Below are 26,692 nucleotides of genomic sequence, written 5' to 3'. Positions count from 1 at the left end.
TATTTTAGAGAAATATCAATTTGGTTTTAGGATGAATCACAGTACCGAGACAGCCCTTTTAAATGACATCAGGTTTAATGTTGATTCACAAAAACTCACAGTCTTGGTACTACTGGATCTAAGCGCTGCTTTTGATACAGTAGATCACCACATTTTATTAAACAGACTCTGGTTGGCCTCTCTGGTACTGTTTTTAAAGCAGCTGTGTGGAACTTTACGTTGATTAGGCCTATAGTACCCCCCTTTGGTCGAAGCGGTATGACACCCACAGCCTGGTGTCGTAAAATTCCGACTGCAGCCGGCATTCGGCTTCATTCGTAAAATCTCGACTGCAACTGGAAATTACCGCATGCATTTGTTTTTGAGAGCGAGAGGAAAATCATAAATGTTCTGGTGTAGCTCTGAATTTCTTATAAACTGAGGACAACTGCCTGCGGTATATTTGTGTTCATGGTCACAGTCACAGATAATTTTGTGGCGTTTGTTGTAACCTTACTAGACAAAAGCGGTTCACATCAGCTAACGTTACATTTAGCTTGCTTATAACTTCCATGTCATCATATATTGAAGTGAAACAACGTCTAACAAGTTGCGGTATAGTCTCTAAATAAAAACAAAAATTACATACCTGTCGATTAGGAAAAGGGCCAACTCAGGATCAGTTTTAAAACCTTTCAAATCTCTCAGCTCTCTCCACTTGGTGAATGCCCGACTGAGGTTTACACGCGTTTGGGCTCGAGCCCTATCACTATCCCATTTAGCCTTCTTCTGTTCTTTTTCTTTTAGATGGTGCTCCTTCTTTATCCGCCATGACAACAAAAGTACAACCAAGTCCTTATAGATACATCTGGTAAAACTGTTATGTGTTCAGCAATGCCCGTTGCGTGCCGCTTACTCGAAGAACACTCTCTATAAACACGGCTCTTCTTCTTCTTCTTCTTCTCTCAATTTATTGGCGGATCGCAAACAACTTCCAGGTGCATACCACCACCTACTGTACAAGAGTGTGCAATGTGTCCGAAATCATTCACTACTCCCTACTACATGTCATTTAGCCTGTTTCTTAAATCCTACTCGTAAACACGGCTCCTTCTTCTTCTGTGGTTTAATGGCTGCGGGCTGCTGCGGGCATGCAGACTTACTTCCGCCTCCGGTTGCCGTATTCTGGTTTGCTGACTTCCACTGTGTCCGACCCGACTGAGGCTACGCTAAATAGCCATATAGAAAAAGGCTTTTTTGTCACTGTTGGGTTCAGATAAATATACGGATCTTCAAGGGGGGGTGATACGAACTAGGGACAGTTTTATAAATGGTAAAAAAGTTCCGCACAGCAGCTTTAACTGGTTCAGCTCTTATCTCGCAGATTGATGTTTCTTTGTAAGCATGGATACATGTTCCTTCAGAACGCATGAAATTAGGTGTGTGGTGCCCCAAGGGTCAATTTTAGGTCCAATTCTTTTTAATCTATATATGCTTCCCCTTGGGGACGTCATCAGGAGGCACGGCATCAGCTTCCACAGTTACGCAGATGATACACAGCTGTACATCGCCGTGTCTCCTGATGACACAAAGCCAGTTGATACCCTTTTTAACTGTATTTTAGATATCAAGTCATGGATGGCAGTGAATTTCCTACAGCTCAAAACAGAGGTTTTAATTATTGGTCCTGAAGGCAAGAGAGAGAAACTTTTACCAAAACTACAAGATTTTAAACCTTCACAATGTGTGAAGAACCTGGGCGTCATTTTTGACTTTGAGCTTAATTTTATTCCACGCATCAAAAATATAACAAAGACAGGTTTTTAATCATCTCAAGAATATAGCCAGAGTCCGCCTGTTTCTCTCTCAGGTTAACACAGAGATGCTGATGCATGCTTTTATCTCTTGCCGTTTAGACTATTGTAATGCCCTGCTCTCTGGTCTTCCCAAAAAGATAATCTCCAATCTCCAATTACTTCAAAACTCAGCTGCACGTGTGCTGATGAAGACCAGAGAGTGGGCCCATATAACGCTGATCTTAAAATTGCTGCATTGGCTGGTTATTAGTCTTGAACCATCTCATTTATCTGACCTGCTGACCTTTTAATTGTCCCAAAAGTCAGAACAAAATCCCTCAGGGATGCTGCATTCAGCCATTATGGCCCACACTTGTGGAATAGCCTGCCAGAGAGCATCAGGACTGCAGAGACTGTTGATGTTTTTAAAAGGAGGCTCAAGACTCACCTTTTTAATTTGGCTTTTAACTGATTTCTTCTACTCTTCTTTTATTATATTTTGTTTTATATTTTATTTTATTTATTTATTTTTATTTATGTTTTAATGTCTAATGTTCTTAATGATCTACTTTTAAATCCTTATGCATTTAATTAACTCTTTATTTTTTTTCTTTAAATTTTCTAAATCATTAAATTTTTTATGCGTTTTATCATTATTCTATCTTATGCTTGTTTTTGTCCCATTGTCTTTTAGTCTTTTAGTTTTTAGCTCCAGTGTTTCCTCATGGGGGGCCTCCACACTGGGAGGTGTGTCTGGTCTGCCCGCGGGGACGTCGTCCTGGATATCCCTCGGGCCCGGAGGACTGGGGGGCTCTGCACCTTGTGTGGAGTTCACCCCGGTTTATCTGGGTTGTGTTGCATGTTTATGTATGAAAAGCGCTATATAAATAAAGTTTGATTTGATTTGATTACAGTGAATTAATCATTACATTTAACAGGGTTGCAGTAACAGTTTAACTAAGATTAACAATAGCCTGAGCAGAGGAAGCATGTGTCCCTGTACCTGTAGGGCACCAGACCGCAAATATTTATTCGCATTTTGCCATCATGGAGCACCAGCGGGACTTGCAAAACTATTAATATATGAGCTTGAGAGCTGTTAGTGTGTTTCCAGCCCACAGTGAATAAATGATCAAATTTAAATACGCAGCGGCAACAGTTTAACTTTGACCAGAAGCTTCAAGTTCCCAGCAAAAACATCAACACTTCAGCCAAGATGAGCCAGGTGCTTCAAAATCAAAACACCAGGGGTTCTGCTTTGATTTATTTAATTATAACATACTTAAACTTTGTTATAACAGTGTTTTACTTAATTTTATTATGATACTATATTTAACTTCATTGTAACTGTAGTTCATTTAATAATTTTGTATTTTAGTAGTCCACAGTACGTTAGAGGAGATTTCAAAATATCGTTATATATTGTGTTTCGCAGTATACCCAAAAATTATTGTGATATTTTTAAGCCATGTTGCCCAGCCCTACTTGGGTGTTTTCAAAAGAAAAGTGTAGTGACTGGGTACAGCACTGCTTCAGTTTGTGACCTGTTTGGCTGGGACTTGTGTAACGATACTTAGCTTGTAATATGAGGGTAAACTGAAAGTAGTGTATGCTGAAAGGAATGGGTCCTCTTATACAAGCCAAGCTCACAACAAAAAACAGAGGTGAAGACATGCTTAGACCTACTGCTGCAGGTGACTCAGTCTGTGATTCACAACTGCCTCTCTTCTTTTCTGCCTCTCTGCTTTTCTGCCTCTGAAGGAAGCTTTGTCCTTTGATTGTGTAATAGGTGATGGCGTTTCGAGTGGTTATGTTGACGTCATTTCAGACCACTACTTGTCTCAAACTTTGGGGTTGAGAAATCTGTTTTAGCTTGCAGTTGTAAAGCGCAGGCCCCATTCAGTCCACTTCCCCTGCAGTAAGTTCTTCATTTCAGAGATAGTGACGTCTCAGGAATGTTGAACACTAACAGGCTGGCTTTGTTGCGTGTACTTGTCCTGAACCACAGGCCCCACAACTCTGAGAAGAGGAGGAGCTACAAACTACAAACATTCTCTGTACAACATATTGCATCTGCTGGCTTGCACCTCCCACAGTATGCAGCTACAGTAGCATTCTTGGCTGCTTAAATGCCTTGCATCATGTCATCTTTATCATGTTTGCTGTGTCTGCGCTATGAATTTCAAAATGACACTTCAGAGTCAGGTTTCTGTGTTCAAGTCTTTTATGTTTATTAACATGCACATACATGACACAGGATTTCATTTCAAACAATTAAAAAAAAGGCTTCTAGTGTTTGAACCAGTGTAGAGGGATGTGTCTGAACATGTTTCCCCAGAAAACACACACACACACACACACACACACACAGCACTCAGCACTCACTAACTGTCAGTGTAGTAACAATGGGCAGGGCTGTATTCCAGAGAAAAACCTGTCCAGACAAATCACATAAATCAGTTGACTGATTGATCAGCCAAGCACTAAACTTATGCTGAAACTAAAGTAGAGTAGAACAGCCCTTCAGAGAGAGAACATAAGGTAAATAACTAAAAAAAAGGCATGGGATCTGAGGCAAGAGGCCATGAGTAAAAATAGTATGTGGTCTCTACATTTAACAATTAAATAGATAGTGTGTTAGAAAATGAAACAGAGGCCTTTTTAAAAAGTCCCAGTGGTCTACATAATGTAGCCCTTTGATACATAGCTCCAGTTTTGCCATTTCATAGTCATCATGACCTTTATTTTAAAACTTTGAGAATTAGGGATGCGCAGTAATATTGGCACATCATCGTATTGACCAATATTGGCTTTCAAATGAAATATCGGACTCAGCCAACATGCCTATTTTCTGCCAATATGACCAAGCAATATATCTTTTTTTTTTTTTTTTTTTTAAGAAAAAGAGAGCTGACTGGTTGCTCTGATCAAAACCTGTTAGATGCTCATGGAGAACAGGAAACAACAAGATACACAGAAAGGCAATCCAGGCACTCCAAAAAAATAGAAAATGAGCAAAGAAGTATTAAATAACCTTTATTGCAGTGGCTAAATCTGCAAAAATCAAAGAGCCAACATGTATCGACGACTGCAGGTCTTTGTCAGGGCTTAAGCACTGACACTGTGAAGGTGAATGGAATTAGTGGTGTACTAAGTTACTACTCAGACAAGTATGGGTTTGGGTAGCCAGCCAGCAGCAGATTAATGTCAGTTAATTTAATTGCATAAATGATATGCAGCAGAACTGCTTTGTTTTTCTGCATCATCCATGTTGCACAGCTACATATTTTATTTTACAGACTTCTCTTCAGCATTATTTGAATAGCTCTGTATAGATTATTCATGTCGGCTTTAAAGTGAGTCATGGCCATAATTTTGTGCCCTGTCCAGGGGAGTGCTGCTCAGCCCACCCAGGTGACCTCATACGACGATGCTCCATTGGTGCTGCCGTTAGCCTACATTATTGAACTCCTGCCAGTATGAGACCGCTTGTGTGTGTGTGTGTGTGTGTGTGTGTGTGTGTGTGTGTGTGTGAGAAATGGGATTATATAACCTAGTGTCCAGTTGCTGTGTTTATGTGGAGGGAACTGGACCCCATCATCACCATATTTAGGAAGAAAGCAGCTGAAGCACTTGTTTGTCAGAGCCTATTCTCAGGTTAGGCTAAGCCTCCTGTCTGATGAAAATGTAATTATAGCTGTGAAGACACATGCAAGCAAATCCATGAAAGAGCAGCAGGGTACATGCAGTGTACACTGCTGGCTTCTCTTCCTTGTTGGCTGCCTGTGCTGTGTTAACAACCCCTAAATCACCAACCACACAGGTGATTACAGATTATTGTTATTATATATTTTATCTGTGGTGAGCAGCTTATGTGTTCACTGTGAGTCAAATCATTTGTTATCTTCATACCAAATTGGTAACCATCAATATGTACACTGGACTTTGAGCTGACAGCACTACTTTTTGACTTGTTCACACTACATACTGTTACATTAGACAAATCGTTGCCACAGTGCACATGTACTAGAGCTGCACAACATATTAAACATTTACCTTCATCGTGATATCAACATGTACAACATGGGTATTGCAAAATACTGCTTGAACTGTGATATATAGTATATTTGTATGTGCCATACATTCACATACAGCATGTGGTGTTGAAACAGTTGCATCAGGTGAGTTTTACTAGTTTGGAAAGTATTTCTCATTTCACAGAAACCACTGACAGTGAAACTTGTGTTTTGTATGTTATCATCATACTATCTGTAATGTGTTGGTGTTTTTTTTTTTCTTGTGCTCTGCACGGACCTGACACCTGTCCGCCCTATGAACCTTTTCTCATCCCCGACTCTCTGAAGCTCTGTGTGCTGGCAATTCCTGGTAAAGGCGGCGGGGTGGCACATAGGTCCGTGGGGACCACTGGTAGACAATAATCTTGTATTATAAAATACACGCAAATTCACAAATTATGTAGGATATTACAACAGACATTCCTGTTATATTACATCTGCTGTGACAGCAGATCCTGTATTCATTCATGTCAGTGATGATCGTGCTTTACTGTCCTGGGGACGTGCCATGTTGACAAGGAAATCAGAACTCTTCTTAGAATGACAGAGAATCAGAATATTTCTCAAAATGTTAAACTAGCAAATTTATAGTGATTTATTAACCTTTTTAATGGATTATCCATAGAAATTGTATATCTGTGGGATTATCACAAATCAAAATCACATATCACATCTGATTTAGCCTACATTATACCGGGGAGATGATTTTGGTGCTTTCTATAACCTCAGCTCAAGATGTGACATTTCTATCATGTTTTGTACATGGCTGTATATAATGCAATTCAACGCTGAGGAAAGCCAAGTGCTGAAACACGTCCGTTTTTGATACTGCTGTGCGTTATTAAAAGACTGATATATATGATATTTGTGAATGCTGACATTTGGATTTATTCTGTATATAATGATACATACACAGTCTGGTTTTGTAAATAAAGTTTTCAGATTTGGTATTTTATTTATTTAGATACATTTTTAACATATATGAATATAACCATAATTAGAACTATAGAACGTCAAACACCAGTTTAACACGACAGTTTGTCAAAAAAACACTATGTTATAGTGGATCCACTCAAATAAGCACCTGTGGGTCCGTACATTGAAAACCTATCAACATCACTGCATTTCAATTATTTTTTCAGTGTGCAGAGGGTATTCATTGTCTGGGGTCTATGTTAGCAGTGCAGACCTAACGCACAAAGACACTAAAACTATATACTTGAATATTTATCACAAGTCATATCGTCATCACAGTATTCAACAATGTTATCGTATATCGCATGTTTTCCTCATATCATGCAGCCCTAATGTGCACGTAATGGGCAAATGATGTGATGTGTTCCATGCAGCTCACTTCTCTCTCTGTCTCTCTCTCTGTTTGTCTAGGTACTGATATCTCAGTGGGAGAGGAGGTAGCCATCAAGTTGGAATGTGTGAAGACCAAACACCCACAGCTCCACATAGAGAGCAAAATCTACAAGATGATGCAGGGTGGAGGTACTCTATACTAGAACACATGATGTACACACACATCCGTCATGCTGTGAAGTATTGCTTGGGCTTTTATGAGCTAAGTACTCTGCAACACTGTTTATCAGCACTTAAAAATATAAGCCATCCATCACTGCACATCATTAGCTGTATACAAGGTGATCGATCAAATAGTGTTTATTGAGTTAACCAGAAGTAGTAAAGTGTGTGTGAGTGTGAGTGTGTTCAGCACATGTTAAGGAAGGATCTTAAAAGGTGTATCTGTGAATGTTCTGCCAGCTCAGCAGTGTCATGAAACCACAGTGGTGTGCTTCCACCAAGTTTTCAAACTAGTTCTGGCCAAATTTCTGTCTTCCTTGCAAACTTTGTACTCGACTGTGTGTACAGGGCACAGTTTGTATATGCAAGCACGACTGTGCACACACATGCATTTGTATTTTTGTTCCAGTATGGTAGGATTTATAGGGGCATGGTGGCTGACCCAGGATGTATTTGCGTTTGTATGCATATAAATAGCTGATGCTGTGTGTGTGTGTGTGTGTGTGTGTGTGTGTGTGTGTGTGTGTACACTTGTGCATGCAGTGATAGGTGCTGACCTGCAGCATTTTGTTGCTGTCTGCCTGTAGAAGGAAATACCAGATGGCGTCTTCCCCTTTGCAATGTCAGCCACTTACCAGCTACTACTAAAGCAGCTGGCCTCCACCACTGCCTCCCTCGGGAGGTGGGGTTAGGGTTAGGGTTAGTCCATTATTTGAAAACATTTTATCCTGGTCAGAGTTATGGAGATTTTCTAATCCCTTTTTCTGATCCATAAAAGATCAGGATTACAGAGTCTTGATTTGCAGTCTTTGGATATTTGTCTGTTGGTCAATATAAAACATTTAATTAACAGTGGGGGGGGGGCATCCAAACAGCACAGTTTCACAATATTTTGCTTGTGTTGATGTACGGACACCAAGTTCCCACACCAATTTCTTTGTGATATAGATTATTAATATTAAAAAATACAAGAAGAACTTTTGGTATTCTACGATAATGAAAATCCATAGCTTTCTTCAGTTCACTAGACACAGTTTGCTGCAATAAAAATGACTTAAGTGAAATGAAAAGACTGAAAACTTAATCTGATTAGATAAAACAGATGTTGAAAAAAGTTTTCCTTCAAGGACATAATTTGCAGTTGAAAAAAGGTAATAAATCACAATGTATGTTTTTGCTATATTCAGCATATAACAGCCCATTTAAAATCGCAATAATTGTGTCTTAAGTATAGTATAATACCATATATGGTGGGCCTCTGGAGATTCCCACCCCTAATTAACACAGGCGTTAAAAAGTTGGGAAGTGTTTATCAGTTTGCATGTTATTCATATTTACTTATCTGTTTCTGTATGAGTATGTAATAAGCCAGAATAGCAGAATTAGCTGGGACTGGTTACAGCAATTTTCATATACATTGGTGATTATTCGGTGATTAGAAGTCATATAGTGTGTCTCTTAGTTAATGTCTCCTTCCAGGTTTCTTTCAGCACATGTACTTTGTGTACAGTAGAAAGCCTTGCTTTCACATTCTCCACCTCTGCGAGATTGCTGGCAGGCTGCGTGGTGTCTTACATCCTTTACTTATCGCCCCAGCCTTGATCCTTGTTGGTCCTGCTGCATAATAGAGTCAAAAAAGAGTACACTGCCCCTCAATCTACTTGAGGGCACCTGAAATCTATAGTTGGTAATCCTGTTTAGAAACAGGATTACCAACTATAGATTTATAGGTGCCTATAGATCTATAGATGCCCTCAAGTAGATAGAGGGCACCTGAAATCTATAGTTGGTAATCCTGTTTAGAAACACTTTTTGTTATACTGGGTGAAATGGTCCTTCCATCCTGAGAGTAGTCAATACATGGGTGCAGATCTGATGACAAGTTTGGGGGACACACAATCAGTTGTGATTTTTTTTTTTAATTGCACGCTTGCAAATCATGCCTATAGAGCGCTTGAGATTGCCAGCATATTTCACGATTTCATAGAGGCTCATCACCATCACCAAGTCATTCAAAAAGCACTACAAAGAGAATCATATGCTTACCTTTACTGTTTATTTCTCTTAAACAGCCAGTAGTACATGGAACCAGCCATCACCCTCCTTTTCACTGCTTCGCTGTTAGTTAATGCTACTTCTAGTTTCAGGGTCTCAGGCACGTTATGTCCACTCATGTTCTCATCTCTCGCCTCTCACGGATTCCCATTTCTCCTCATCATCTTCCCTTTCTCCCAGTATATAGGACTACTGTATACATTTGTTCAATTTCAATCATTTAAGCTATTTAGAATTGGTGGGGACAATTTGTGTTTTTCAGAATTTGGGGGGGGCATGTCCCCCCCGTCCCCCCCGGGATCTGCACCCATGAGTCAATACATAATGTGTTCAGAAAAAGGAACGAAAAAAATCCGACCTCTGTGGCAGCTGAGGCCCTGCCTTTAGGTGCGAGTGGAAAGAACCAATCAGATGCCTTCATGTCTCGTCTTTATATATCGCTCTGGTCCTGCCCATGCCCCTCTCTGTCCCTCCCTCCTCCCTGCGTGCACTCATCATGTGTCACCGTTGCCGGAAATATTCAGCACACTCCTCAGCAGAAATACCGAGTTAGCAGGAGAATAAGTTTGCTGAACAGTGGCAGAGAAAATGCTGCCAGAAGTACCACTTCCAGCGTCACTTGTAACGGCTCGCCCCGCTAAACAGGCTAAGAAAAGAAAGTCGGAGGCAGAAAAGGCTGCGACGAAAAAGGCTTTGGATAAAGCGAGAGGACAAACCAGAGTCAACCAACATCGCAGCTTTTGAACGGTGGAGACAACTAGGGTTGGGTACCGAAACTCGGTACTTTTTGTACTTGGTACCTGAGGTGGAGGCGGAGCGAGAGCGCATGACTCGCACCTCAGACTCAGCAACAATGGCGACAAAAAAAATGTGCAGACAAAAGTTAACGTGCAGCACTGTTCCTAACTGTTCTCAATAAAATGTTGAAACTGAGAAGTTTAGACTATGGGCCTGAACGAAGCAGAGTGCGTCCAAATTCACACCCGTTCTTCTCTGTGGATTTTCTCCGCGACCATGCGTCATAGCGAGAAGCCACGCATGTGAAACAGCGGAACTGTAGCTTTCTGGCAGGGCCAAGTACTTGTCAGTAATCCAATGTTTTCACAGTGAAAAAAAAAGATAAATTTACACTAAAATTATGTATTACAGAGCTTTCATACAGCTCTGCACACACATTACTCTTGGATGGATTACTCGCGAACGCAGGCTCGCACAGAAATGCCATGCATATCATATGAAAGCGCAGGAACACACACATCATTGTGCTGTCATCCCATCACGCTATAAATCCAGATCAATTGTCTACAAAATAAAAACCTGATGAATTTTTTTACCATCCATTATACAGATCTTGTTATCAGTCACTTCATATAGTGAGGAATATCGTATCTTACCACATCTTAGGCTTGCGTGTGTTTCTCCCTGTCTATCCACATTTGTAGTCCAGCTTTCAAGATGCAAATATCTCCATATTGTCCAGTTGACACTCCATCAAACTTTGTATGACAAGACCAGCCACTTCACCTTTGCGCACCCAGACAACTGTAGCCTAATTATGCATGCTGACAGGGCAGTAGTCACCATATACATTGAGGGGGACATGTGCCCCCCCACCAATGCCCAAAATGTCTCCCCAATATATAACTGAAACTGAAAAACAAATATTATCTTGGAGGACATCATTGCACTTGGTTGTCTATTTTTCTGTCATCTTAGATGTAAATATTGCATGTTTGTTTTTTCAGATAAAACACATTTTTGACTTGAATGAGTCAATGGAATTTCTTGCAATAATGAAAAAATACTGGCAATCATGTCCACCTGGCACAAACCACATGTTTTGGACAGCTGTGAAGTGACAGAATGTCCCACCATCATGGTTCTTATATTGCCAGATTCCAGAGAGTCTCCCCTCTTCATATATGGCAGAATATGTCAACTTCGACTTGCTATGGTGAGATATATGTAAAAATGTAAGAATTTAGTCACATGGATTTGTTTTTTTTCATTGATATAAAAATGAATATAAAATACAGGCACATAGGAGGACATGGAATGATGGCTAGCCCAGATTGTCATGGGAAAAAAACAAGATATAGCATGTGTATGTAGCCTTTATAATGACTGTGATATGAGCTTAAAAGTAAAGGCAGTAAAAATACCCTAAAAACGCCTAGGGCCCTAGGGTTAAAAAGTACTGAAATAAGGTACCGTTTGGTACCGGTACCGAATTCCAGATACCGGTACCGATACCATATCAGTTCAATTATGAACGGTACCCAACCCTAGAGACAACTGAGGGAGCTGAAGGGCCTGAAAAGTGATGGAGAGGTTGCTGTCTTTCTGTTAGACAGGTAATTATTTGTTTTGCTTCGGGGGGATCTGTTATTTTCATGGAATATGTAACGTTAGCCAACTTAGCTACTTTTGTAGCTCGTATTAGCCCAGTGCTAACATTAGGTTCTCTGTCGGTGTACTGCAGGATGCGCGTTCAAGTTTGTGGGGCCGTGGCTTTGGACAGAGCACTGATGGGAGGGGAAGGAGGGGGCGGAGCTTAGAGGAGGTGCCACTTTCAAATCTTGCTAGCTCTCCAACATTACCAACTATAGCTTGAAGAAAGATGACTACTACATTAGCTGGGCTCCGTGAGTCTTGTTGGGGAACCTGAAAATACTGCCCAGCTACCCTACTACATACGTATACACCATAGCCTTAAAACACATCAGTAGGCAAATCAGAATGAAGTATGTTATAACCACTGGATCTAACATCTGGAGCAGTTCCCAAATATTCACTCAACCAACCCATTACACTGGTTCCTGCAGAGCTAGATGGACTAAGAGTCTGTCAAATTCTCTCTTAATGCCTGAATTACAGTGGTCGTATTGTTGTCTGGGTCTGCGATCAAAGTGAAACCATTTGTTTTTGTTGATCCAAAGAGTCAGAGACAAATAAAGGTTCACAAGAGTGTCTCTCATTGACCCTCCTGCTGCTCCATCTGGTTGCAATGCTGCCAGTGGAAGGTCAGGTCAATGTACTTAAAGCTGTGAGTGATCACCCCTTTGATCACAACAAGAAAACTTGTGTTCTTCAGTCAAATCATGAAGCACGATGAAGGCAAGAATTATGTTGCATTATAACAGCTTGGAGTGTTTTTGAAAATATTTTTTTGGTTAATTGTTTGGCATGGTCTCTGTAAGCAAGGGTTGAATAAAACAGGGTACCCGCAGATCCTTGAAAAGTCTTAAAAAGTCTTAAATTCATGTATCTAAAAGTAAGGCCTGAAAATGTCTTAAATTCATTAGAAATGTCTTAAATTGGTCTTGAATTCATTACTCAAAGGTCTTAAAATTGTTGCGGAAGGAATATTTAATCTTACTTTCTTTCTTTTCTTTTTTTTATTCTCGCGGCACTTTTCTGTGAGTGTCCATGCACCGTCCAATAATGGCGTGCGCTGGCGGTAGCACATACACAATGAATGGGTTCGTCGGTGGAGGTCTGCGCTTTGCGCGCTCTGTGTGAAAAGGGCTTAACGGTGCACGCTGGCCACCTGGCACTCAATTATGCTGCTGTAGTGGTTTGTTTTCCAGACGTGAGTATCTTTGAGCAGTGAAAGTTATTATTTATGACTTTTTACTTGTCAGCAGTGATTTGTTTTCCACAGAGCTCTACGTGCGAGCATTTTACTCGCATTTGCGACTAAAAATAGTTTTGTGCCAGCAAAATAAATCATTCAGCACGCAGTGCGAGTCCAGATTTCAACCAGCAGCAGAAACGAACGGGGTGCATGCTGTGGCCGTGCTGCCTGCTCTCTCCGGTTTTACACCAGGCTCGGCTCCTTTCAAAGACTCCTTGCGAAGCACACCTCCGGGGTTTTTCGGACCTAATTATATTGCGGCGACCGGAACTTAGCTCTCAAACCACAAAAAGATGTGATGGCACAACAGTCTCCTTCAGAACATTATTCTATGCTTTCTTTTGATTTTCACATTGGCTAGTCATCCTGTTTAATATGTCTTCTGATTAAATCGGAACCGTTGAAACAAGTTGTAGGAAGCCTCTGCAAGTAATTGGTTGCTGGCAGACTCTCGGTGTTGCAATAAAATGGTTAATTAGCAGTGCCGTGCACTGTAGAGCCGATGCGCTGCTGGTTCTGCCGGCCTGAATAGAATATAATGTCTACTGTTGTGTAGGAGCATTTATAGACTGAGCTGAGTAGTGTAGTAGTCGACCCATAACCCGCGGGACCCGCAAATGGACCTGCGGGTCGGGCAGCAGTGATCGTCTGTTAAATCGGTCTGTAAATGATATTTTGACATTATCTTTATTATTATTATAATCTATTAATCTGTAATCTATTACTGTCATGGCATCCGAAGGTACTGATGCGTTGAGCAGGTGACAGTCCGCGGTCGTTTTCAAAACACACTTGTGTCACGCACTCCAAAAGAAACTTGTTGAAACTTTAAACAATAATTTATTGTACAAAACGGGGGAAACAAACGTTGACAAAAACGGTTCCATAACTCATATTAAATTCAAAACATAATGAAAAAACAGCTACAAGTTAGAAGGAATAGTGATAAAGTGGTAAAACTTGGCATTGATCCACAGCCTCAGACGGATGCGCTCAAGCTTGCCAGCTCAGTTGGTAGGCGATGCTATATTTTCACATTTTTAACAATGCAATTTAAAAGTTTTGATTTTTATTGATAACCTACATTTACCAACAACAAAAAGAATACATTTAGCACAAAAAAATATGTAAAAAAACCAAATTTTCATAACGAATACCTACCCATATCCGAATATTTGGGCACAGCCCTACCGGCAACAGAGAAAACCGACCCCATGTCCAGTAGCCTAATTTCCTTTTTGTTGGTGTCATGACTGCCCAGTAGTACCTGGACAACCGAGCCGTGGCGGCACACAGGTATGTGGCGTGTCAGAGGAGAAACGAGCCTTTCACATTTCTCTCTGTGGCAGGTAATGGTCCACAAACCTTACCGCACTTTAGGGACTGTTCTTAACTTATGAAGGGACTGTTCTTTACTTGTCAGGGGAGGAGGGTGGCTGGTTGATTTTTATTTTATTTATTTATTTTATTTCAATCCCCCCTATGTTAATCACTTATTGATGCTGTTTTTGAAGTATGAATAAGTCAGTAAGTAATTTATTCCATTGAAATATCATTGATGTATTATAGAAAAGTGATTTATCTTTTTATAAATGACAAAAGGCACATCTGCCTCATTTTTGCTGTGGTATCATGATACTACTCAGAACCGTACCGCATCGTACCGTGGGTTCCAATTTTGGTACCATGATAACACTAGATGTCACAACCATTCCATTAGGAGTTGCGCAGTGAAGCGGCTCTGGTGCCGCTTAAAAAAGTGTTCCCCCACTTCTAATTTTACAAATTGAGCACTGGTTATAGTACAGTGGGATCCCCCAACCATCCCTTATATTTATAGTTTTTTCGGTCTTAAATTCCATTCAAGGTGGCATTAAAAACGTCTTAAAAAGTCTTAAATTTAACTTACTGAAACCTGCAGATACCCTGTAAAAGAATGCTTCAGTATGTGCCATTTGTCCTGAATATCTCTACATCCAACTCGAATCCCTACTGAGTCCACCCTTCCAGTCGGATTAGGATTATCCTAATTTTTTAGCATCAAAACTATCCTAATCTCCACCTTTGTAGTTTTCAAATAACCCAAAACAACATTTGATGTGGATTTCTGGGTAAGATTGGATTTCAAATTCTGTATTGGAATACTGGGCCAAGGAGAATTAACATTAGTGATGGTAGTTTGACTTCACTGTTTTTCATTTGAGTAGATCAGTCACTAATTCCATCATGGTTGAACAGAAACAACAAAGTTTGCTGGAAATGAAGAAAGAAACGAATAGATAGATATTTAAGGTACTTCTCTTTTGGTAACTTTTGGATCCCTCTGCATGACTGTCCTAAGTGAATAAACACTAAATATACCTCCTTCTTCTTCTTCTTCTCTACTTTGTCCTCTCCTCCAGTGGGTATTCCAACAATAAAGTGGTGTGGGGCCGAGGGTGACTATAATGTGATGGTGATGGAGCTGCTGGGGCCCAGCCTGGAGGATCTGTTCAATTTCTGCTCTCGGAAGTTCAGCCTCAAGACGGTCCTGCTTTTGGCTGACCAGATGGTGAGAGCTGGGCGCTACCAGCTATAGGGATCATGGAGTTGCTGGCCTTATTAAAAGGGAAGGGGGTGGTTGGGTGGGTGTGGCTACCCCATGACATTACCAATTTGAGATTCATTACTCTGCCTTTTGGATTTGGGACATAATTTTTCATGTTTACCAACATTTTTGAACTGTCTTAGACCACTGGAATACCATGTATAAATTTTGAAAAAGTGGCGTAGTTCCCTTTTAAGGCTGACATCAGATCCCCTCGCACTTCTCTCTCTAGATCAGCCGCATTGAATACATCCACTCCAAGAACTTCATCCATAGAGACGTGAAGCCAGACAATTTCCTGATGGGGCTGGGCAAGAAGGGCAACCTGGTTTACATCATCGACTTCGGCCTGGCCAAAAAGTACCGCGATGCCCGCACACACCAGCACATCCCCTACCGTGAGAACAAGAACCTGACAGGCACCGCCCGCTACGCCTCTATAAACACACATCTGGGCATCGGTAAGACCAGCATCCACAAAGCACTAACATACAGATAGCCCGCACCAGGCTGCTGATGTGACTTTGGTCTCTCTGTCTACAGAACAGTCCAGACGGGATGACTTGGAGTCGCTGGGCTACGTCCTCATGTACTTCAACCTGGGCTCTCTGCCCTGGCAAGGCCTCAAAGCTGCTACTAAAAGGCAGAAGTATGAGCGCATCAGTGAGAAGAAAATGTCCACTCCCATTGAGGTCCTCTGCAAAGGCTATCCATGTAAGTGTAGCTGCTCCCTCCCGTCTTTTTATTAATTCCATATACGATGTGAAGAATCATGAATTAACGTTGATCAAAGTTAATCCCTCATTGCTCATATGTTCTGGTCCTTTTCCTGCCTACAGCGGAGTTTGCCACCTACCTGAACTTCTGCCGCTCTCTGCGGTTTGATGACAAGCCAGACTACTCATACCTCCGCCAGCTCTTCAGGAACCTCTTCCATAGACAGGGCTTCTCCTACGACTATGTCTTTGACTGGAACATGCTCAAATTTGTAAGTTGTACTATTACATTGAGGAGAATCGGTTTAGCCTTTGGCATCTCCAATAAAGCTTGCTGTTCAGCAAACAAATAATAACAGTATTTGGCTTCATTATTATTCTTATTATTGAGTCCAGGTTTGTTCATACTTAGCCCTCAAGACACCAACCTTGTGTAGGGAACGACTTGTGTTCATTTAAAGATCTGTACCTTGTAACTAGATGGAAACATTTTTATGGTCTTATCTTAAACTGCTCTCATAAGTTGGATTCACCAAACTCTTGTAACTGGATGAACTCATCATAAATCACTTGTACTGTGGAGAGAGACAGACTGTCTGTGCATGACTCATATGTCTGGACCACCTGTGAATTTCATTCATACCTGAGAGAAAATTCTAATTTAGATAAAGTCATTGCGGTTGTCTTAAATCACTTGTATGTGCCACTTCAGAACTAACCAGTGCTTTTTGCATGAGGCCTGTTGACATGGTGCTTTAGCCAGTGCCATGTTACACATTAAATCTCTTCGGGCTAGAAACTGACCTGAAGCTTTTCTTAAAGTAGCCCTTTTGATGAGCTTGCAGGCTCTCCTGGTGGCTTCTCCTTATCTTGTTTTCAAGTTTTTCAAAATGGACTGTTACTTGTGGAAATAAGTTTGTAAAAGCTGATGGATTCAGAAAGAGGCCACTGAGGTCAGATAACTGTGTCTGTGTCAGGGTGCCAACAGAGCAGTGGAGGATGCAGAGAGGGAGCGTCGGGAGCGGGAGGAGAGGCTGAGGCACAGCAGGAACCCCGGCGCCAGGGGCATGGCCTCAGCCTCGGGAAGAGCCAGGGCAGCTCAGGACGTCACAGCCCCCTCACCACTCAACCCTGCCTCACACACAGGTCAGCGTGCGCACACACACACACACACACACACAAGGGATGCAACGGCCCACAGTAAAATATTGAACCATTCGGTCTGCCCTGCATGGATCAATACGCCCTTATGGACGGCGGGTTTTCGGTTTTGCAATTAATTTTGCATTGATGCTTTACAGGCCACTGTGTGTGTGCCTGTCCACAGGCCGAGTCCATGGACGTGTAAAGAGAATGGACAAGTCAGCCCGCTGCACAAAAGCCCTCCCCGTGAGTTAATGTCCAATCACTGTTGTGGCTCCGCCCACTCACCCCCTCACACTGTTGTAACTGGAGCTGGGGAAAGTGACGCTCGCCTCACACAGAAAAGAAGCAGAAAAAACAAACATATAGAGCCATGGCAAAGGCAAGCGGAGGAGTTGGGGGGGGGGGGCGCATACCTTGTCCTTCTATTAAACAAACTAAATAGCCTTATGTTATTTATCTTATTTACACAACGGCATCTCATTTCTGTCTCTACATGGTCGCACGTTTACAATCCTCTCTCTGTGTCGCGAACGGCAGAGTTCGGCCCTGATGTAGGGCTGCACCTAACGATTATTTTCATTGTCGACTAATCTGTCGATTATTTCTTCGATTAGTCGACTAATCATTTTAGCAAAAAATGCTGAAAAATGTCGGTCTGTCTCTCCCAAACCCCCAAATTTTGTCATTTAATGTCTTGTTTCGTTCTCACGCCAAAGGGTTTTAATACACCGTCATGGGAGAGTGTGTAAAGCTGCCAATATTTCAACGTAAGAAGGTGCAATAAGAGTATTTTGGGGTACTTTTACAGTACTTTGCTATGAAAAATGACTCCGACTCCTTAGTCGACTACTAAAATAGTCACCGCAGAGTCCTGCACGGGTCCAATTTTGGAAACCCGCACCCGCCCCGCCCGTCAATAAAGGGACCTGTTACCCGACCCGCTACCCGTGATTATATCTAAATCTAATCCAGACCCGCCCCGCCCGTCAATAAAGACACCCGTTACCCGACCCGTTACCCGTCATTACATAAACAGCACAGACACACTTCACTCAAATTTAACTGCTCTATTTTTTACCTTTTATGATACAAGCTACAACACTCTGCAGCAGCAGTGCATCAGGTTATCTGGTAGAAACAATCACTGTCTGTGTCCTGGTTGCTGACGTATTGTCAATGCTATTGTTTAAGGAAAATAATTAACCGGTGTAACGAGATGATTAGCGACAGACTGATTCATAACCACAAGAAAATATCAGTGCAGCGGCATTGCCTATAAACATCTTCCGTTTTGAATCTTCAAAATAAAATCATGCACCAGTCCGTACAAGTGCGTTGTGCATAAAGGAACAAAGAAAAACATATTCATTACAGCCAGACAGGTTTAGCTACAAGGCCACTACATTAAACAAAAACAGTTTAAAGTTAGCAGGAAAATATATATATTGTCCACTCCACACTAACAATGTTGAACATGAAGTTGAAATCATATGAACTAACACAAATAAACAGCAGGTAGCAAGTTACTACTCACAGTATGCTTTCCTGTCAGCTGCTGATGACATTTAATTATTGAGCCTGAGATTGCTGTGCAAGAAAAGGATATCATCCACTGTCTCTGGATTAAGCTGGGTTCTCCGTTCTTGAATGACAAATCCAGCAGTAGAAAAGTCTCTTTCACTCGCTGCGCTCGATGCTGGGATGGCAAGCACATTCCATGCAATTGGGGCAAGGTTAGGAAACGATTCGGCGTGCTCCCTCCACCAAGACAAAACATCAAAAGTGCCGTCCTTGTCCTTAGGTGTCTTGAGTTCGATGTAGGCTGCCACCTCATCCAGAGCCTGTATACTTTCGTTGCTAGAGTCCTCCACGTCTGCTAAATCATCAGCTCCTGGACGGGGTCTCTTCTCTGGTGGTGCAGCGGCAGCCACGGCCTGCGTCCGCGGGCCCGAGGGGCTTCCATGGTTGTGTTCTTCAAAATAATAAAAAACGAAAATGAAGAAAAATAAATAATAAGATCAGTGCTATTTTAAGAGGCAAACAAAATAGATTCAAACAGTTGAAGTGTTATGTTGAACGCCAAAACACACATTTAGTGAGCCAAGTTATTACTGTAGCTTATTAAAGTCGTATTTTATTACAGTTATTCTTACCAACAAGATGTCGTGCTTCGGCATGAATTCAAATAAACACAAGAAGTTTGTACTCTAGAAAAGGATCAGCACTCAGTGAATAACCTCCTAAGCCCTATGATAAGCTATTATGGCAAGGCTTAACTATACAGACCAGTGAGAAGTGATAACTAACATGTCTTTGGGGTCATTGGGTGGGAACCTCCTTTCACCAGTGTTTCGTCTAGTTGGTCCCACGACACCTCCAGGAGGCTAGACAGTGATCTCTGGCGTCCCAGAGACACTCCCCTAATGCCAGGTCTCACTGCTCCCCACATCAGCCCAATAACCTCCTTTACCTTACTTACGCATGGCTTTCTCAGCCCAAACAGCACCGCCACCTTCAACCAAACCCAGGCTCCGTACATGCGAGCTCCAGGTAGTAGCAATGCTGATACTACCTTTCCTAGCACATTCAACATACTCTATTTCACACGCTACATAGCATAACTACAATATAAGGTAAAGTTAAAGGAGATAAATAAACTTACAGGATCAGCAAACACACTCACCTTGCAGCATGGTCTCAAACAAAAGGGATTCAAATAGGCCACTCCCACACTTAAATAACCTTCCTCTTCCTGAATTTCCTCCTTACTTACGCATGGCTTTCTCAGCCCAAACAGCACTGCCACCTTCAACCAAACCCAGGCTCCGTACATGCGAGCTCCAGGTAGAAGTAGTGCTGATACTACCTTTCCTAGCACATTCACCATACTCTATTTCACACGCTACATAGCATAACTACAATACAAGGTAAAGTTAAAGGAGATAGATAAACTCACAGGATCAGCAAACACACTCACCTTGCAGGATGGTCTCAAACAAAAGGGATTCAAATAGGCCACTCCCACACTTAAATAACCTTCCTCTTCCTGGATTTCCTCCTGAGAGGAAGTGGATCTCTCCACCTGATCTCAAGGAATTATGTACTCTGCTTAGTAGTTCCCCCTGCTGGTCCCCAACTGACATTATTTCTACACTTCCAGATCCATTGGCTACACCTAATTGATTCATCTGAAATTTCCTTCACTGTCTTTCTCACTCTGTCCCCGCACTTCAAGTTCCCCCAGGAGCGAGACAGCTGATCTTTGCTTTCGGTCAGCTGCTTCCTCAGCTCTGGGATGAGTTTCTCTCGAATTTCTTCCGCACATTTTGTGAGTCTGCGTGACACAGTTGTTGGATCCGGCAGAAGTTTCACAGCGTGGACTCTGCCAGACTGTGTCCCGACGTCAACCAAGCCCTGTGCCAGCTCCTTGAACCCTTCTCCACATACAGTTTCAAACGACCTGACATCCTGAGACACACATTTCACCGCCAACTTGGTTATGGCGTCCTTGGCCGGCCGGTCTGGTGTTGAGAGCTCATTTTTGGGGCTTGAAGGCTAAAACTTTTTTGCACATTTTGCAGACGGCGTAGCCACTAACGACGTTACTCTCTTGGTCTTGAAGCAAACCAAACTTCTCCCAGACGTCCGACTTGGCCCTCGACGCTTTATTGTCCACAATTTCATATTCACCACTCACTAACTTTGATTTTATGTCGTCCATTTTGCTCAGCAGCTAACCGGCGCAGGCGGCTCAGTTAGAGCGACAGTGGCAGTAACATTGTTTATTTAGGCGGAACTAGTCAAGTGTCACTGCTTTTCACAATAAAATGATGAAAATAGTTACCTGCCACCCCGCCCATGTTAGTTAAGTTCCGCCCGTGCCAGTGCCCGTTAATTTATACAAGTATATTTCTTACCCGTCAGACACTGTTTTTGCGGGTAACCCGTCAGGTCACCGATTGATTATTTTGATAGTCAATTAGTCATCGATTAGTTGACTAATCGTTGCAGCCCTACCCCGATGCGCACACACACACACACACACACACACACACACACACACACAGGTGAGCACACAAGAGCGCGGCCCGGGCACTTAACACACAGTCTATGGAGTGGAGCCTGTGTTGCGTTCAGGCGTTGGCACGTAAATAACAAATTCTAGCACTTGAATAGGCTGTAGCACAACACAGCAGCATGTCAAGTGCAAAGTCAAGCAAAAAAAGAGATAATTTTGGGGGGGAAAATTGTTCTCTTTAAGCACAAAACACGTACACACACACGCACATACATATTGTATCTATATGTATCTATATCTATATCTATCTTTTAAGAACAAAAGGCAAGCTAAAATCAACTGACAGATAAATTGTTGTTTTGTCTATTGTTACTTGATGTATAGTTTAGCGCGACAGTCAGGGCCTTTCCATCTACTGATTGGGAGCCTTCGATTTCTGGTACCTTTTTGTCTTTCAGGTATGGAGAAGGAGAGGAAGGTGAGCATGCGTCTTCATCGTGGGGCACCTGTGAACATCTCCTCTTCAGACCTGACGGGGCGCCAGGACACCTCCCGCATGTCTTCACAGGTAACACACTGCTTAGCCATGTATAAATGAAATGTACTGGGCTTTGGGTCAGCAGTAGAGCAAGAATAGATTCCCACTCATTCAGTAGGTAACGGGAATGAAGAAGAGCAAAAGTAGGGCTTTACATGGCACAACAGTAAATATTATAAACAATGAAATCTTTGCTCAATTGCCTGACAAAGATTGTCAAAAAATAACATATGTAACTAGAAAATGCAATACCTGCAGAAAATGCATTTGAATATTTAAAGTTAAAGACAATTGCAAAGCATTGCTGAAAATGCAGAAAAATGAAATTGCCCGAAAAAATGTTAAAGCCCAAATACATTGCACTGCACCACTGTAAAACAAAAGTTACAAATGTAACTACGGTTCTATGAATCCCGAATAACCGCTAGAGGCGGTGCTTTAAGCACTGAATATTCTCCTTCACGCATGCGCAGTTCGAGTATGTATACCAACAGTGTCACTTGTGACCCCTGGATGACCCGAAAGAGACTATATCTTCCAGTGACATCAGAGGATAATTTCCTACAGAATCTTCTCGCGAGAACACAAGGATTCTGAGTGATAGAGTGCTCTGGCGGTCATTCGGGATTCATAGAACCGCAGTTACATTCGTAACTTTTGTTCTATTTCATCCCTGCTGACCGCCAGAGGCGGTGCTTTAAGCACTGAATGACTTATACCAGCAAAGTCACAAGGAATCCAGATTACAAATCTCAATGAGTAGAATCGGAGGATTCTGGTGAAAGGACCACACCCAGTGGATGGGGAGTGGCAGCATTCACCCTGTAGAACCTGGAGAAAGTGTCTGGTGATGCCCATGAGGCAGCAGCACAAATGTCCTGCAAGGATACTCCTCTCAGGGAGATGTGGAGACACTCCTGGTAGAGTGGCACCTCACACCGGATGGCAGGGGACGGTTACTTGCCCCATATGCATTGCTGATGACATCCACAATCCAGTGTGACAGACGCTGTTTGGGAAGAGCGCAACCCTTGCTAGGGCCACCATAGCAGAGGAAGAGCTGTTCCGACTGTTCGAATGCCTGTGGTAGCTGCAATATATGCTCTTAGGGCCCGCACTGGGCACAACAGTTCCGACTTGTTACCCCTCTCTCCTGACGGAGGGTCAAACCATGCAAGCCTTATAGGCTGGTTGAGGTGCGAGCGTGACAGCATCTTAGGGAGGAACGCTGGGTTCGGCCACAGAGTGACCCGTGATCCATCTGAGTTCCACCTCAGACATGAGTCACTGACAGACAGAGCATGCAGCTCACTGACACGCTTCGCTGAGGGAATGGCCAGGAGGAATGCGGCCTTAAATGGCACCCACTTCAGCTCTGCCTGTGCCAAGGGTTCAAAGGGAGGCCTGCATAGCGCATCCAGCACCAGGGGAAGATCCAATGTTGGGGGTCTCGTGGCTCTTGGAGGAAACACCCTCCGAGCCCCCTTCAGGAAGAGGGACACCTGACTGTGGCTCCCCACTGTGCCGTTGTCGACCCTAGCATGTCGACACGATATGGCCACCACATACATCTTCAAAGCAGAAGGAGAGCGGCCATTGTCTAAGAAGGACTGCAGGAATTCAAGGATTGTAAGCACAGAGCAATGCATTGGGTCTTCACTCCGACCCATACACCAGTTGGAAAATAGCTTCCATCTGTTGTCGTACTGTAAACGAGTGGATGGTGCTCTGGCATTCATTATGGTATGCCTGACGGGGTCCACACAGCTGCTCAGCAGCGGTTCAGGCCGTCCAACAGCTACACACACAGTTGGAGGCGTTGGGGATTGGGATGCCAGATCCGACCCCCTAGCTGGGACAGGAGATCTCTCCTGTTGGGGAGGCGCCACGGCGTGCCACGATAGAGTCTGTGCAGCAGAGGAAACCATGTCCTCCCCGGCCAGAAGGGGGCCACCAGCAGAATCCTGTGACCCTCCTGAAGAACTCTCTGAAGTACTGGCTGAAGCAGTGGGAAGGCATATAGAAGACCCTCTGGCCAAGGATGAGCCAGAGCATCCTGGCCTAGAGGGCTGGTCGTCTCTGCCAAGGAGAACCACCGAGGGCAGTGGGTCGATGCCTCTGAGGTGAAGAGGTCCACCTCTGCTCTGCCAAAGACGCTCCAGATGGTGTGCACCACCTGTGGGTGGAGGCACCACTCCCCTGATGGAGGCTTTTTTCCCCTTATGGAGGCCACTCCCCTGATGGAGGCTTTTGAGTGACTGCAAGGTGATTCTGCTCTCCCGGTAGATATATTGCCCATAGGCTGATCAAGCGGGGGCTGCCCAGGTCAGGAGATCCTGTGACAACTGCAGCAGCCATGCAGACTTGGCCCCACCCTGATGGTTGATATGATATACGGTCGAGGTGTTGTCTGACTGTATGAGGACATGCTTGCCTCTCAGGTACGGCAGGAAGTGCTTGAGAGCTAGGTGCACCGCTCGTAACTCCAGCACATTAATGTGTTCGGCACGGTCATCCACAGACCACCGTCCGTGAGCCGTCCTGCTCTGCCACACTGCACCCCATCCCGAGGGGCAGGCATTTGTAGTGACAGTCTCCCTGCGAGATGGAATGGAGCCCATAGGGACACCCCTTGTCATGTAGGCCACGGGACCAGGGCGAGGAGACACTGCTGCAACACCTTGAGCTTCCTGTCCCTGTGCCGCCCGGCAGTGGAAGCTGTTCACCCGCCTCTGCAGGGGGTGCAGTGATAGCAAGCCCAGCAGAGCAACAGCTGAAACGGATGTTAGTTTGCTCAAAAGCCGAAGAAACCTGACCAAGGGCAACAGATGTCCCCTTTGGAATAGGGGAAGAGGGTGCAGGATGTTGGCCACACGGTGGGGGGGATGGACAAGCTGTCATAGTTACAGTGTTCAATTCTACACCAATGAAAATTGTAGTCTGAGATGGTTCCTGACAACTCTTCTCCATATTTACCTTGAGGCCTAGGTGGACCACGTGGGACAGGAGACGCTCTGTATCTTGGGACACCTGAAGCCCCCCTGAAGCATGAGCAGCCCAGTAATTGAGCTGCTGATGGGAGAAATACCCGATAGCCAGCCCCAAGGCCTCAGTTCCTGGCCCCCCGGCCCCTGGGGGTCCTGGAAGGGGGGTGGACAGGATCCAGGGCTTGAGGTTGCTTGGAGGGCAGGCGGGCAGAGTCCCGGAAGTCACGGGCTGGCTTCTGCACAGGACGCTGAGACTCAAGATGGCCACTGGAGTGAGCTGGTGGTGGTAAGCAAGCTCGGGAGGCAGCCGTGAAGCCTCTAGGTCTGCTGGGGAGAGGCATACATCGAAGACCTGCAAGCTGCTGCCTGGTCTGCCCAGCCTGGATGGTTCGCTCCAGCGCTTCCTGCGCCACTGGACCAAATATCTCTCCTGGCTCCACAGTGAGACTACGGAGAGTTCTTCTAGACGCTTCCGTCAAATTCGATTGTGAAAGCCAGACTTGGCGACAAGTTTGAATTATGATCGACATCATCCGTCCGATTTCCTTGGACAGAAGGCCGAATGCCTCTAGTGACACATCAAAAAGTCATGGCATCTGCATTCACATTGCCCCCCTGCAGAGAAGCTGAGAGGGCGAGCATTAGGTGTGATAGGGAGTTGCCTATGCGACTGGCCCGTGCTCCAGCATCATAAGCCCATGTGAGAAGGTCATCCATGATCCGACACTGAGGTCGAGGGCACCTAGCATCCCGTTGCAGAGCCTCATCAGGGGAAACGATGAGGGATGCGATGGTAGGCTCGATAGCTGGCATGCAATCCAGGCCCACTCTTGCTGCGTCGTGCATAGCTGCCAGGGTTTGACCGTCAACAGAGAGACGGGAGCAAATTTTTGTGTCCCTCCAACAGGCCTGTAATTCCTTCAGGTAGTCCTCAGAGTGGGGAACAGCAAAGGCAGTGGAGGCCGGCCTGCGCCTGAAGAAGGCACTTGCAGGACCTGAGTCCGTCTGTTGTGGTATATCAGTGTGTAGGCGATCTAGGGCCATGCGCATGATATCGAGCATGGAGCCGTCTTCCTTTTCAGCCAGTGAGCTCTGCGCTGAGGAGTGGGAGCCCGGCTCTGAGGCCTGGGAGACCCCACCCCCTATATCTTCCCGATAATCATGGAAGCGAGTAGCCGAAGCTGCCAGGGAGAGCGCATCATCCTCTGGAACCAGTTCTAGCATTGGAGGAGTGAGCACCTCATCCTCCGAAGGGACAGCAGGCTTGCGGGCCCTAAGCATGGACCTCATCTGAGCCAACTCAGCAGACAGCTGATCCACCTTTGATGAAAGTCTGCCGTGGCCAGACTTTGTCTTTTTTCTGGAGGGCGCAGCTGCAGTGGCCTCAGCCCAACACTTAGAATGTCGATGTTGGGGTGGAGACATTTGACCTGATGGGGGAGGTCACCGTCACCCTCTGGGTGTTCCAGCTCTGCCAGTCTGGCAGCCTTCACTGCCCGGGGCATGTAGCTGCAGTTCATACAAGGATTTTCAGAGAGTGCCTCCTTCAGGTGCTCCGGTCCAAGGCACATAGGGCAGAGATCATGGCCATCATCTGGCTGCAGAAGAGCCCCACAGCAAGTGCAGT

General features: G+C 44.0%; 1 protein-coding gene across 4 annotated transcripts in view; it reads left to right on the top strand.

The window, feature by feature from the left end:
* The window catches only part of csnk1da (casein kinase 1, delta a), a 64,243-nt gene that overhangs the window by 27,877 nt on the left and 9,674 nt on the right, over window positions 1-26,692 (top strand). Inside the window, exons 2-9 of one of the 4 annotated variants that reach the window (XR_004502609.2) lie at window positions 7,238-7,348; window positions 15,476-15,624; window positions 15,893-16,121; window positions 16,204-16,374; window positions 16,500-16,648; window positions 17,354-17,522; window positions 17,704-17,765; window positions 21,999-22,108. Coding sequence is in view for 3 of the 4 variants with exons in the window: in XM_033643912.2 (XP_033499803.1) it covers window positions 7,238-7,348; window positions 15,476-15,624; window positions 15,893-16,121; window positions 16,204-16,374; window positions 16,500-16,648; window positions 17,354-17,522; window positions 21,999-22,108 (1,088 nt within the window). In the remaining variant the exon portion in view is untranslated. Of the gene's footprint in view, window positions 1-6,167; window positions 6,187-7,237; window positions 7,349-15,475; window positions 15,625-15,892; window positions 16,122-16,203; window positions 16,375-16,499; window positions 16,649-17,353; window positions 17,523-17,677; window positions 17,766-21,998; window positions 22,109-26,692 lie in introns of those variants that run through there. The other 3 variants (XM_033643913.2, XM_078161614.1, XM_033643912.2) reach the window with 3 other exon arrangements.

The sequence above is a fragment of the Epinephelus lanceolatus genome, chromosome 18 (assembly GCF_041903045.1).
Source record: "Epinephelus lanceolatus isolate andai-2023 chromosome 18, ASM4190304v1, whole genome shotgun sequence".
In the NCBI taxonomy this organism is placed as follows: Eukaryota; Metazoa; Chordata; class Actinopteri; order Perciformes; family Serranidae; genus Epinephelus; species Epinephelus lanceolatus.
Note: the sequence above shows the minus strand (reverse complement) of the source record. Positions and strands in the feature narration are given on the sequence as shown.